The sequence below is a fragment of the Hippopotamus amphibius genome, chromosome 6 (genome assembly GCF_030028045.1).
Source record: "Hippopotamus amphibius kiboko isolate mHipAmp2 chromosome 6, mHipAmp2.hap2, whole genome shotgun sequence".
In the NCBI taxonomy this organism is placed as follows: Eukaryota; Metazoa; Chordata; class Mammalia; order Artiodactyla; family Hippopotamidae; genus Hippopotamus; species Hippopotamus amphibius.
In genome coordinates, this window is record NC_080191.1 from 55645207 (window position 1) to 55659791 (window position 14585).

At 38.8% G+C, this 14585-nt stretch overlaps 1 protein-coding gene across 1 annotated transcript in view; it reads right to left on the minus strand.

The window, feature by feature from the left end:
* The window catches only part of SYNE1 (spectrin repeat containing nuclear envelope protein 1), a 341186-nt gene that overhangs the window by 119672 nt on the left and 206929 nt on the right, over nt 1-14585 (minus strand). Inside the window, exons 95-97 of the mRNA XM_057737764.1 lie at nt 8369-8503; nt 7318-7427; nt 2149-2305 (exon numbers count right to left, since the gene is read on the minus strand). Coding sequence (XP_057593747.1) covers nt 2149-2305; nt 7318-7427; nt 8369-8503 — 402 coding nt within the window. The remainder of the gene's footprint in view (nt 1-2148; nt 2306-7317; nt 7428-8368; nt 8504-14585) is intronic.

Here is a 14585-nt window from a genome sequence, read left to right on the forward strand (position 1 = left end):
TAAACAGACTTGCATCCCTGTCCCAGCTCTGCTTCTTCTTAGTCATGAGACCCTGAGAAATTATCTACTCTCTCCAAGCCTTAGCTGACAGATCTACAAAGAGAGATAATGTCAACCTCACCACAGTGCTATGTTAACACCTAGAACACAAAATATGTTCCTAAAAAGTCCTTCCCTTTCTTCTTGGAAACTTATAGCCAGACTACCTCTTCCTGAACTTTTCTCTCACCTCTTCATGCCAAAGAGAAGCAAACAACCTAGGAAGCATGTTGTACAGATGACCAGTGATTCCTGAAAGAAAGCACTCACGTGCAAACATGTCATAAAATAGGGAACATTCAAGGCTTCCCACTTCTGAAAGGGAAGTGAGCACTGAACCTGAACCTAAGCTCCAACGGTCCAGGTACCAGGTGGGAATGCGGGTGGCAGCAGGACAAGGTGTTCCCAGTAGGCTCACGTGGAGGATGTCCGGTGCCGAAAGGCACTGCGAGAAAAAGCAGCTCTCCACAATGACAGCAGATATGGAGGAGACGTCCAGGTCAGCAGTGCTGAATGCGTGACTCACGCGGGTGTTTAATTGAATGGACAAGAGGCAGAGTCTGGGGTCAGGCATTTCATGAATGAAGAATGGTAAGTAAGCATGAATGTGACTAGAAACATCTGGGATTTATCTGACTTAGGATAGTCAGAAAGGCTGCAGTCCCCAACTTAGGACTGTAAATACCCCTTATAGACAAAGGAATGGGGAAATGCTATAACATGAATAGTGCTGTGAAGTCCAGGAGATCTACATCAGAAATCAAGAACTCAAGCCATGAGTCAGAGGAATGTTTGATCAGGGGTGTGAAGAAGGATTCATTCACACACAGGTAGGAGGTCCATGCAAAATGTACAGGGCCCCGTGTGCCAGGGTGGAGTATGATTCTGGGACAACTGCCTCTGGAAACAGAGGGCTTTCTATTCCCCAGGGCCAGAGTGGGTGACATTCCTGTGGATGGTGGCAAAGAAGGCTCCTGGCTAGGGAGTGAGAAAGTGTGAAATGCACAAGATCTTGTAAAATGAGATGGAAATGAATGGCTCTGTAGGGCTTATGCATGCTTCCCAGTAGATTGGGGGACCTTTAGACTGCCCCCTTGCAGGTAATCCTGAAAAGGTGTACCTGCCCTCCAGTGCTTTCTTTGTCAGCTCCTGCCTCTCCTTCCTCGGATGCTCTGTAACTACTGATACACTTTCTCTTCCAGGATCAGCCTCTCCCAGCTCCTAAGCTAGCCCTGGCCAGAGCATTGAGAACAGCAGCTTCCCCACATCCACAGTAAAGGTCCTAGAATGTACTTGGATGACACCATCACTGTGAAACAGCCAGAGCACTGCTGACCCAGGACCTGGGACCAGGTTTCTATCTTCAGCGTCCTGCTGGGCCACAGCTGTGGTGAGCATCACAGGATTTCCTTACTAGCTCTTTAAGGGGTGAATTCCTCTGACTCTCTGCTGTTCTCAGGCTTTTGCTTAGTTCTCACAGCTATTATCTATCTGGAATCTTCCTTTGCTATATTTAATTCCATTGGATTTGGCTTCCTTGGTGGAACCAAGTCCAACATCACAAGTACCCACCCATCTTGGGAACCAGCTTACAGATGGGTCAGTGACCACTGTAACTGACCCCTGAATTTCCCTCCCTTTAGCTCCACTGATGTTCCAGTATGTTTCCCATTAAGATCTTCTGAAACAATTAAATACTGGAAGTAGTGATGGAAAATAAGATAATGGATAATTTACTGACAATTTGTAGCATTTTTTTTTTTTGGCCCAAATGTGTATATCCTTAATTTGCATCCTTAATTTTCAAAGTTATGGGAAAAAAAGGGAGGGCAATTTAAAATTTAATGGTTTATGCTAATGAGTCATCGGATATTAATCTTCTCTGAGGAAAACAATATCTAAAAGTCAAATAAATTTCCACATACAAATATAAAATTATGAACGGATATGTGAAACAGGCTTGTTAAGAAGAGTGCAGGATGAGTAATTTGTTTTCTTATTTTGGAATCAATAACAAAATATAGATTATTGCACAGTTATATTCATTCTTGGAGCATAAGCTGTACATCTTTTATATTGGTTAATATGGAAAAGCAAAATGTTTGATACCACTTGCTCTTGTTCCTGTTCCAGAACATTCTGAAGTAATTTTTGCTTGGTACTAAATTCTTGGTGTAGACTTTCCCATTTCATTCTCATCTGGTCTTCAGCGGGCGACTTCTCCCCTTCCATCCCCAACTCCTGGGATAACACATCAGGTTTTTCGCTATTAGAAGAATAAATAATCTAAGTTTACAATGTGTGTAAAAGGCAATAAGTTCTAGGTAGTTTATTATGTGTACTAGATCTGGCCTCTAAAATTGGAACCAGATTATTTCAGTCATTAGCTTACACTTTAAAAATATAAATTAAAATAGAAAACTTGAGACTAATAGTAAAACAAGTATATTCTTACTTATATTATAATTGAACCATGAGCACAATACTTTAAAAAGTACACTGAAAATAGCTCAGCATTAAACATAAAAATAATTGTAACTTTTAGAATCAGAAAACAGATGATCAGACTAGTATCCTTTGACAAATAGCTCACAAACTAATTCAAAAGCTCTAAAAATGCTGCCTAGTCTATAGAGAGTTTTTGCCCTGAGTCCAAAGAAAATACTACGGAAGAGGTTTCAGGACAGGGAGTAGGAGGACAGAACGTGGAAGGAAGGCACTGCAGTATCATCCCTAAAGACAGGCAGCAGGTGGCATCTGAGAAGACTAATTAAGGCTTTGGGGGTAAGACAGATCTGGGTTCCCTGTTTCATCATGTTAGATCTGTAACTTTGAGTAATTTGCTTCACGTCTCGGAGCCTCAGATTTCTCATCTTTATTTTTAATTTTTATTTTTTGGCCACGCTGTGTGGCATGTGGGATCTTAATTCCCGATCGGGGATCAGACCCGCACGCCTTGCATTGGAAACGTGGAGTCTTAACAACTGGACCACCAGGGAAGTACAATTTTCTCATCCTTAAAATGAAGACAGTACATATCTTGCAGTAGTCTGAGAATTAAATTTAGAGAAGATATGCATAACGCCTATGACCCTATCTGATAAAAAACAGCCTCTCCGTCAATGGGGCCTAATGACAATGGTAATGGCAATGGTAAGAATCGGAGGGACCCAAGTTCCAACAGGTGCTCGTGTGTCAGGGGTTTGGTTTTGAAGTCCTAACTAGAACCATGTCAGCCGAAAGCCATACTAGATAGCCATCGTTATTTTGACAGAAACTTTTGCTCAAGTGAAGAAGAAAAAAAAATAACCAGTTCATTGGCAGAATAATACCATACACTATCCCCAAGCCCATTCTTTTCAGAATAAGTATTGAATACAATAGCTTCTTTAGGTAGATCTGCTGAAGAAAGCCTTGAAAAATCGTCTATAAGGCTATGATGCAGGACATTTACTTCTAGGATATAACAGAGAATCTTTCTCACCTGTGCACTTAAAGACGTAAGAAGGTTACGTTCAACAATGTTAGTAATAGCAAATAAAAAAAAAGGCAACAATATAAAGGCCCATCAATAAGAAAATGGGTGAATAAGTTGTTACTATCACAAGTTAAAATGAAATAACTATATATGTAAAAAAAAAAAACAAAACAAAACTATATATGTATCAACATGGATCTATCTAAAAAAAGTAATGTTGAGTGAAAAAATATCAAAATGAAATTGATACCTCTAATTGCGTTTGTTATATTAGTCTTTGGATTTCTTCTGCCTTTTTTTTTTTTTTTTTTTTTTGGCCACACCACGCAGCTTGTGGGATTTTAGTTCCTTGACCAGGGATCCTGGGCCCTTGGCAGTGAGGATGCAGAGTCCTAACCACTGCATCACCAGGGAATTCCCTAAGGATTTTTCTGCTTTTTAAAAAGGTTTTTAAATAAAAAACAAGTTTTAAAATTCTTCTGAAAATAATTTATTTATTGTGCTGTTTTTTGGGGTGGTGACTGCAGTGCATCACTTTTAATTCATTTACGTTTGCATAACAATTCAGTATAAAACCTGGGGATATTTGGGAATTCCCTGGCTGTCCTGTGGTTAGGACTCTGCTTTCATTGCCAAGGGCGTGGGTGCAATCCCTGCTCTGGGAACTAAGATCCTGCAAGCTGTGCAGCCAAAACAAACAAACAAACAAACAAACAAACAAACAAACTTCCTCGGGATATTTAATATCCATATATTCTTTTATTTAAGCACTGACATATACAATGCCACCACCAGATCAGTCTTAAATTAGAACACAGCCTTTCGTTTCCCATGGAAAATATTCTTCTCTCCCTTTGATATTTATATCAATTAATTTCCAGTTGTTTCCTTAGTGATCTTGGAAGGACTCTTCCATTAATTCTCCCGTACGTCGCACAGGACGTATTCTTTATTTATTAAATTTGTAGCCGTGAAGCAAACCATGCCCCTCTTACAGGGATTTTCTTACATAAACCAATTCATACTTGATAGTCTTAAAAATCAGCTAACATATTGAAGGCTGAATATATAAAGTTTTTCCCTAACAATGTTATTCTGTTCTTTTAAAAATATATACATTTATTTTCCTTTTGACTTCTGGATATTGTTTAATTTATGGTTGTTTGTTTGCTTGGTATACTTACCTAAAGACTTGAAAGGCATGGCTGCACCGTAACCAACTAGATTTAAAGGAGATTTTTCTAAAGATTTTGTATAAAAATTAAAGAATTTATAAGGAGTATTTAGAGTAAATCTACAGAAAGTCAGTACTGCACTGCAAAATTCTCTTTAAAATATTTTTATATTTGAACGAGCAATTTACAGTTGTTTGTCTTTCATCTGGGTCCTATCCAAAGCGAAAGGCCAAGGAAAGAAAAATAATTATGGCAAGAAAGTGGCAGAAGATTCCTACTACTGCTTTTCGTGACTCTATGTATGACGAGGAGGCAATGTGTGGATGGGTTCTTTGTAAAGACAGAGTTTGGCAAAAATATTCAGAAAACTATGAGGGATGAAGGAACATCTTAGAAGAACTGGAAACAGAAAAGAAAATGCAAAGTGAAGGCAAGTCTCAACTCAGAGTCAAAACAGCATTTCTCATTTGGGATTTATACAGACATGTTTATGGCTTTATCAGCCTTTTTTAGCATGAGGACAACAGAGACTTTTAAAGCCCCATTATATTTTAACACAATTTTTACAGTATTAGGGTTACAGTATTAGGGTTATTTTAATGGAATTCCTGATTGTAGATGTTATAATAGTACTCATTCCTAGTCTTTTAAATTGATATTTATTAGTTGTATCAGTATTTTTACTGCTTTTTGTTTTGTTTTTCTTTCCTTGAACATCTTCCTATTTCTTATGTGTATATACATATATAGTCAACACTCATGTCATATGTCGGCAACATTATGTCAAATTGATTAAACTTAAAAAAACAGAAAAGGAAAGAAAAATCTCCAAATCTACCCTCGCCAAAGTTACTTTTGATCATCTGCATCTACTCTGGTTCCTACTCACAAATATACTATACATTCAACTTTATATCACAATTTTTACTTAGTACCACATATACATTTTCTGATATTGTTACATAATTTTTTGTTAAGATGATATGGGCATAAAATTTTTCTTAGGCTTTTTCTTTTAATAGGCATTTTTCTGTCTTTTTAATTATTTGGTATTATAAATAATATCTCAAAAGTCATCTTTATAACATGTGTTTCCTCCAAACAAATAATCAGACTTGAGAACACTGGAGTCCATGGAGTTAAAGCTATGTGACACCCGGTGGTTCTCAAAGGATGCTGCTAAATTTCAACAATTACTTCTGCATGAACTCAGAGGTTTTGCTGAAATTTTTTTTAGTGTTTTAGATTTTAAAGATAGTTCTCCCATATTTCCTTTCAGTTGATGTTCACAATGTTCACAACCCTTCTGTGATGATGGTGGTCAATTATTATTCTAATTCTATTGATAAGCCAACAGTCTCAGAGTTGAGTTACTTTTCCATGCTTACAGTTACAGAACAGGAATAAAACCCAGACCTGCCTCCGAGTACAGGCACACTCCCCCTCTTCTTCAGTTTCTTTTCCTTCCTACCTTTTAAACCAGAATCTTCAACCTGAAAATTCTCCACTTTCCTTCATTTTTCCTTCAGCACTTTACTTTCCTGTGTAAAAGACTTTCAGTGTCCACTCCAAACCAGGACTCAAAGCTCAATGACTTTACATATGGAAATTGTAGAAACAGATCATCAAGAAAAGTCAAGGTACTTAGAAGGCACATATATTTTTACTTTTCTGAATGATATTAGGAGAAGATTAGCTCTGGGAGGGAAAATGTTTTGCAGTTAGATATAATTATTCAGTCAGAAACATCATGAATCTAATTTGATAATGCATTTCCTATCTGATTTTAAAAAATGAACTTATTGGCATCTTCTTTAGACAGAAATGCTGAGCATACTAGAAAGAAGGCGAGCAAGTTAGCCATCGTACTTACTAGCTATACGCATGCTGCACAACAGATGTTCAAAATGCAAGTAAATTTAACATCATAAAGGGAAAACAAAATGATTAAATGTTCGTAGAAGATGTTCAAAATAAAATTTTGAGTGAGATGTTTACATTTCTTCAAATGTCAGAAAAACAGCGACAAGAAGAGAACAGTAAACTGTCATCAGAGAAATGTAAATCAAAACCACAACTGGTATCACCTCACACCTGTCAGAACGGCTATCATCGAAAAGAACACATGTCGGCGAGAATGTGGAGAAGAGGGAACTGTTGTACACTGCTGGCGGGAATGTAAATAGGTGCAGCCACTGTAAAAAACAGTATGGAAGTTCCTCAAAAAAGGGAAAAATAAAACTGCCATATGATCCAGCAGTTCCACTCCCGGTTATATATTTGAAGAACATAAAATCTCTAATTCAAAGAGATGCATGCACCCCAATGTTCACGGCAGCATTGTTCACAGTAGCCAAGATATGGAAGCAACCTAAGGGTCCATCAACAGAGGAATGGATAAAGAAGATGTGGTACATATGTATACAATGGAATACTACTCAGCCATAAAAAAAGAATGAAAAATTTTCCACTTGCAACCACATGGATAGACTTGGAGGATATTTTGCTTAGTGAAATAAGTCAGACAGAGAAAGAGAAATACTGTATGATATCACTTAAACATGGAATCTAAAAATGAAACAAACCAGTGAAAAAAAAAGAAAGAAAAAAATGAAAGAAACATACCGAACATCACCAGAGGTCTCCGCAGCTGAGTGTTGGGTTAGAATTTCCTCTCCAAGACTGGCTACTGACTGGAGGAGGCTCTTCTGCTCTGCTAATTCCTGTTCCAACTCCTGCTCAAGGAAAAGGACAAATAAAAACATCTTTGTTACTTTATGATTATTGCCTACGATCACTGTTCTATGTCTAGAAAATTCTCAGAGAATTTTGGTAGTAAATTTTCAAGTTTACATGTTACATAAAAGGTGTGGTTTAGATAACTGTTCAGACATGTCTCCAAGTCCTCTGTAGCTTACTTTGGCTTCGATAAAAGATAATCTCTGAATAATCTTGGGAAAATCAATGAGAAAAGAAAATTTTGCTGGGCAATGGTGCCCCCAGGTGGTATAAAATGCACTTTCACTTTTCAAAATCGATACTGCCTTGTTCTAGCTGAAAGAGATCCTTGAGAGCAACAGCTCTCTTCAACTTCCCACTCACTTGATAAACTGGATCATCAATGGACTCAGTTTTACTTTTTCATTATTTATGATAAATGTCTCTACTCTTTGAGAAAATATTTTAATATGCCCTACCCATAAAGTTAAGGTATCAACGAGATATCATTCTTAGTCATCAAAGCTCATTTGTTTCACCTGGCAGTAATTTGCAATCCTATTTTGTGATGGTATCTACTTAAGAGTTGAAAGTAAATTTCCATTTCTTTAAAAAACATGTAATTCAGATATTTACTAATTCTCAGAGGCCTTCCTCAGGTTTTTATTATATAAAATAGACTCAAATCAGGACAAGACTAGAAACAGAGGGCAGATTATAATTGAGTTACTCTATTTTAAAACTAAACACAAGTTTTTCTTAGAGAACTGACTTTAAAATGACCAATCATTCCAGTGGTCACAAGTAAGTACATGGAAACAGCCAGGTCCCGCTTCTGTCCAAAGAGAAGATAAAGAGGCACTCTGTCTTTAGCACAGAAGGAACTTGTCCTTCTAAAACATTTCTCTCAAGCTGTTTGCTTGGCCAATCTGCAGGCGAGAGACTCAGGAAGTGTTACTTTTTGTTGCTGGAGGCTGCTCTGTCGCTGTTGGGTCCATGCAGTCCGAGCTTGAGCCAGCCATTCCTGAACTCCAGAGCTCTGAGTGGCAGCCAGGTCAGCATCACTCTCCTCCTTCTCCTGGGCTGTCCCCTGCTTTAAAAGAGGCAGAAATCAAGAGTCATACTACCCACTGGAAGAATGCAACCAAAACAGAGTAATGGCTCCTTTAGTGTGGTCGGAATAATGATACTAAAAATGGCTCCATTTGGATGTGAAACCACATTAAAAAAAAAAATGGTAACACAAAACCCACCGAATTTATGGCATTTGCAGGAGGGAGTACAATAAATAGATAATTATACTCAGAAATATTTGAGGGGGAAAACTGTCATTTAGAGGCTAGGCTTTTTAGCTGACTGATGCGGCCACCAGATATTGCAGAATTTTTTCCACAATAATATAACTCTAGATCTTATTTCCTTTACTATCGCCACCAGGACTAGACTCCACCGCCAACTGTTGCCACTCTGGCTTTGACAAAGTGTGGCTAAAGGAGAAAGCCAAAGTAATTACTTGTTACCCTGGCAGGAGTTGATTCTTCCTGCTAGACTATTCTGATGGAATTTAATAGGCCCTAAAATACTGTGTATCAGAATGGAATTAGTTCTGAATGAGCGCCTTTCTACTCACATATATTTATACGTCAAAAGATAAATTACACCATTTTGGTATGACTCATCCACTAAATACGTATCAGTACCCACGGTGTGTCAGGCACTGTTTTGGGCACCGGGGTGGTATTTGGCCCAGAAGCCAGACAAGGGCCCTGTTGCGGAGACAGACAATACACAAAGACGATAAACTGGGATGGTGATTAGAGCTGCAGAGACTGTGAAACTAATAACAGGATGGAGAGCGAAGGGGAAGGGTTTCTTAGGCTGGGCAGGAAGGAGTCCTCGGAGGCGACAACTGCGTTGAGTGCTGGCCAAGACTGGGGGAGGGGCCTCCAGGCTCAGGGAACCACCGGAGCAAAGGCCGCAGGGGAAAGAAAGCTGGTGTCTCAGAGAGTGCAGAGATGGGGCAAGCGTGGCTGGAGCCCGGGGAGGGGCCGGGGGCGGGCGCAGAGAAAGGGGACGTTCTTCAGGGTGCTTCCACACACCACCTCCGTCCTGCTGATGAGCTGCTGCTCCCCTGGCCTTTGGTTCTTCTCTGACAAATCTGACCACGGAATGGGATCCAGTCCCTCCGGCTGGGCCCGCCTGACTGCCCACTAAGACCCTTCTCCTCCTCTTATTTTCAGAACTTTACACTAACTCTTAGAGAGAAATAGATGGGGTCTGTTTCCCCTCTGTCTTACTCATTAGCATCACATCATTAAACTGTAAAGGGCTTAAAGTGCACTGAAGGAAACAGTGAAACCTACAGGTACTGTTTATATCTAATCATTCTTTCCCAGATTCTAAGCCACCTAAGCTCACAGGTACTTCCTTTCCTTTAAGATGATCCAGCTCCCCAGGAAAAGAATGTGATTTAGGTAGACTAATCGGGGTGCCACTGGCCTAAAACATATTTGCATTTCGCAGGACCTTCAGGTGACTAACGCCACCCAGTTAAGCATTTTCGCCATCCTCCCAAGAGTGCCCCTTCCAGATAAGCAGTGGGAGGTTTGGGGTGGTCGGGCATTCCTCCAGGACTCAGGCCCACACATTTTTGTGCGAAGCAGAACCTCCCCCGTCTGAGAATGCTCCGTCTACCCAGAAGAAGCTCTGAGAGAGCCTGGCCTTTCCAGGCAAGGAGGAAACAGCAGGTCAAAAGGGACCTGTAGAGAATGACCCCAAAGACGTCAGTGTACCAGGTTCAAAGCTGTCCCTAGTCAGAGCCCCAGTGACAAAACAGTGGCCACGGCCCTGACCCGCTAACTCTCTTTTGTGGGCTCCAGCCACTTCCCCTTGGTTTTGCCCTTCAGAAAAGGTTTGTTTTCAGAGCCCAGCCTGAAGACTCCCATGGAAACTCCTCAGGGCACCAGCTCACCCTTCTCTGCAGGTTACCATAGTCTGACTGAGAGCTCTGATTTCAAATTCCTCACACCGAGGAAAACTACTGCTTGTACTTGGAAAAATAGCACTTGAAATGTTAGGTCTTAAGGGCAGCTTAACCACTTTTACATGCACAGACACATCTCAGATTCTAAGACAAAATCAAAGAAGGAGGCTCATATTTGACTAATTGAATCCACAGCTTTAGAAAAAAGAAAATTATGCAGCATCAAAAACAGATGTCTAGTATGCATTTTCTCTGTGGTTAGGCTTGTTTTTTCAGTTATGAATTTTTCTCTGGCTGATTTCATCGTTTTGAAACATAACTCTTGGACCACAGGAAGCAAAAAATGATTAAGAATCTGTTCAAATTTCATCCCCTTTCCCCTTGGGATACGAAGGCATTGACAGAGGAATAAAATAATGGTAGTTACAGTATCTGAGGTCTGATAACAGTTTTCTGACCTACCTAGGGAATAGGAGGTAAGGTGGTTTTTATCCCCAGGGTCTCCCTTGGGTGGGGCTACGTATACTGTTTATTTTGGAAATACTAGAAGGGTAACCATTTTTGCCAGGAACATTCCTTGGAAGATTAGTGAGGGCTGGAGAATGCTAAATGTTAAATAAAACACTTGTTTATAAAGCATTTCATTATTTACATAGGGTGAACTCTCTGTTCCTTGGAGGAATGATAATGTGTGAAAATGACTTAAACTTATTACAAAGAAAGACATCATGTAACTCAAGAGATGAATGGCCTTAAGACACGTGACCATTTCAGATAAGCAGCACTGAGAAATTATATGCTTATGGTCATGCATGATGTAGGAAGGTATTCCAGCTCTCCTGAATTATGCAAACCCCAACTTCACTGACGTCCACATTCAATGGAAGTTTTTTTTTCTCCTAGTTAACATCAGTTAATTTTAGATCAACTCTGAATTTTTTACATGTAGGGAAATGATCTTTTTCCCAGCAATAATAATATAAACAGGGCTTTTTTTCATTCTTGCAGTGGGAAAAATAATCTCAAAAAGCTCTGATTATATTTAGAAAATCAATATTTTATATGTTGGGAACTCATGAGATGAAAAGATGATGGAATTGATATTTTAAAATAAACAACGACCAATTTCAGTGCAGTAAAACACGGCCACATTCTTCTGTATTTACACTTCACACAGCAGTATCCTCAGGGAAGCTTATACTTGTGGGCAGAGTTAGAACTTCAGTCAATCTGAAGAATCCCTGTGGCCACGGGCAGGATCTGCTGGATGTGAGCACCAGTCCTATCAGTCTGAGACCTGGCCTTGGAGCATGTCGGGAGTTTCTCCCAGAGAATGTAGTTTGCAGTTTGCTGTTATTATTATACTGAGATTGGAGCACTTACTGTAAGCACTACTTGCATGAAAATCCTTGGGATTTTTTAAAAAGTTAAACACTACTATTATCCCGATTTTACAGGTGAGAAAACATCAGCAAGACAAATTTTGGGAAGTTCATGAATCTTGCCCCAGAGTCACCTACTCAGTAACTGGCGGGGCCAGCCTGGGGAGACTTCAGAGCAGCAGTTCCAAAGTGATGGCTCAAAAACCAAGTCTGGCTTCTGGGCATGCTTTGTTTGGCACACATATTATTTAAAAATTTTAGAATTAAATGTCAATGCTTTAAAATTGGGAAATTTTAGATATAAATCCAAATAGGCTTTCTCTGGAAGATCTAGCAATGCTTCCTGTAAAGTCTGGAGCTAACAACTGCTTCTTTGACAGGACATCAGCTTGCCAAGGTCCTGACCGGGTCAGCTTCACTCATTCATATTCCCTTCCCAGGCCCTGAGGTCTTGCAGCTGTGCCCCCACTTCTACCCCTGTTTAACCCCTAGATGCGCCGTATATTAGGCTGGTCCTTCCCTTCCTGCCTGCCTCCAGGCATAGGGCATAACTGGAGATTGATAAATGATAACTATCCCAGAGATGAAACCTTGAAGTCTTTCCCTTTGTTTTGGTTTCTTAAAGTTCATTCACACACCAACAATCAGGGAAAAAGATGGGGGAAAGAAAGCATTATGCATTAGATTGACAATATCTTTTATAAAACTAAGTGAACTGTGGTATACTCTCCTAGTTAGAAAATCCTTCTATTTTTGCTCAACTTTAATACTTTTAACTTTTTTGCTTTAATTCATAAAGTCAGATTGAGTGTGCATTTTAGAAGTATTCAAATTTAAAGCGAAAAGTTGCATTTTGTCTTTATTGGCATTTATTTATCTAATAGTGAGTTCAAATATCATTTCATATATTCATTGTCCATTTGTATTTCTTTTCCTTTGAATTATCTCTTTGTATCTTTTGTCTATAATTCTATTGGTGACCTTTTCTTATTTTCTCATTGATTTACAGTAAGATTTCTGGAAATGAAGGGAATTAATTCCTGGTCATGCGAATTGCATAGTTTCTTCCATATTTGTCCATGTCACTTAACTTGGTTAATACTTTCTTTGTCATACAGAACTTTTTCATTTCTGCTTAGTAATTTTAAAGAAGCTAAAATTCTGAGTTTTGGGCATACTGGCAAAGGCCCTTTCCATCTGAAGATTTCTTTTTTTTTTAAATACCCATACATCCAGAACGTTTTACATTTAAGTTTTTACATTAAATCTTTGATCCACCTGTGATATATTTTCTTCTGTAAAGAGTGGGATAGGAAATCTAGTTTATCATATTTCAAATGGTTTGCCTATTACTTTATTATTATTTACACAATGAACTGTATTTTAAATGGTGATTTAAAATGCCACCTTAAACATTTATCAAATTCCCTTACCTACTTAGGTCTCTTTGGGGAATATTTATTCTAATTTTTTGTTCATCCACTTATTGTGCCAATACCAATTATTGTAACATTGTATTTTAATATATAAGAATAAATTAACCCCTGATAACTCTTTACTTTCAGAATTTTATGGTTATTTTCACATTTATTTTATTCCAGGTAAACCTGGTATCATTTTGTCACATTTCAAAAATATACAGTTAGTATTTTAGTTGTCAATGACTTAAATTTATGTTTTAGTAGAGGAAAATTTGACATCTTTAAAATACTATATTCCCATTTAAAAATAAAGTTTATTTTTTCTATTTTTTCACTTTTTTGGAGGGGTATTACTCAGGTTTTAAAATGTTGAGATTTCAAATATTTTATATTTTGTTCATGTTATAGATGCAAAATTATTATATACTGTTTCTCTAACTTTTTATTTATATGCTGGAAAGTTATGGATTCTCTATTTTATCTTAGGAAGCCAGTCATCTTACTAAATTCTTCCATTGCTTCTAATAGTTTTCTGTTGACTAGGTTTAATGTTCCAGATCATACAATCATATGGTTAGCAAAGAACTGGAAATAGGCAGTTTAGTACCAAAAAAATTACACTGAGAAAGTAGACGCAATCACAGCGAATGTCCGTGAAGCTCCCACCACATTTGTGCCTATCCCCCACCAGCATCTGTACTCAAGCACAGATGTTTCCCTCTCTCCCGATACTGGTTCCAAGACCACTCCCTCCCTGTGATCCAATCTTCTCCCTTCTAACAAGAAGACTGTCGTTGAAATCTCACTTCCTTGTCAACAATTTTTCCTCTGTTGAGTTGTTTCCACGTCCCTGTAAACATGTCATTATTCTTCTAAGCTTAAGTGGAACAAATTTCTCCTAACCTACTTCTTATAGTTTATTCCATTCCTCTGCTCCTCTTTACAGTGAAACTCCTGAGTTTCCTGAACACTTCCTCTCCAACGCCTCTCTCCGTTCTCACTTTCATTTCAGAGTGCTTTCTGCCTCCACTATTTCACTGAAAAAGCTGCAGGTGGGGTCACAAAAGATCTGCATGTCGCCAAATCCAGCGGTCAGTTCTCGTTTTACCTCACTTACTTTCAAGTGTCTCCCAGGAACCCAAATCTCAGTCTTCTTCCCACCTCACTGGTGTCTCCTTTTCAATCTTTTTTTGTGGGTTCCTCCACATCTTCCAAACTTTTCACAATGGAGAGTCCCAGGGCTTTGAACTCTTTATCTTTCCTCACATCCTTGGTGATCTCATGGAATCTCATGCCTTTAAGGGCCATCTAGAGGCTGATGATTCGGTCTAGGTCTGTCTCTTGAATCCCAACCATGGCATCTCAAACCTAACCTTTCCCAACCTAACC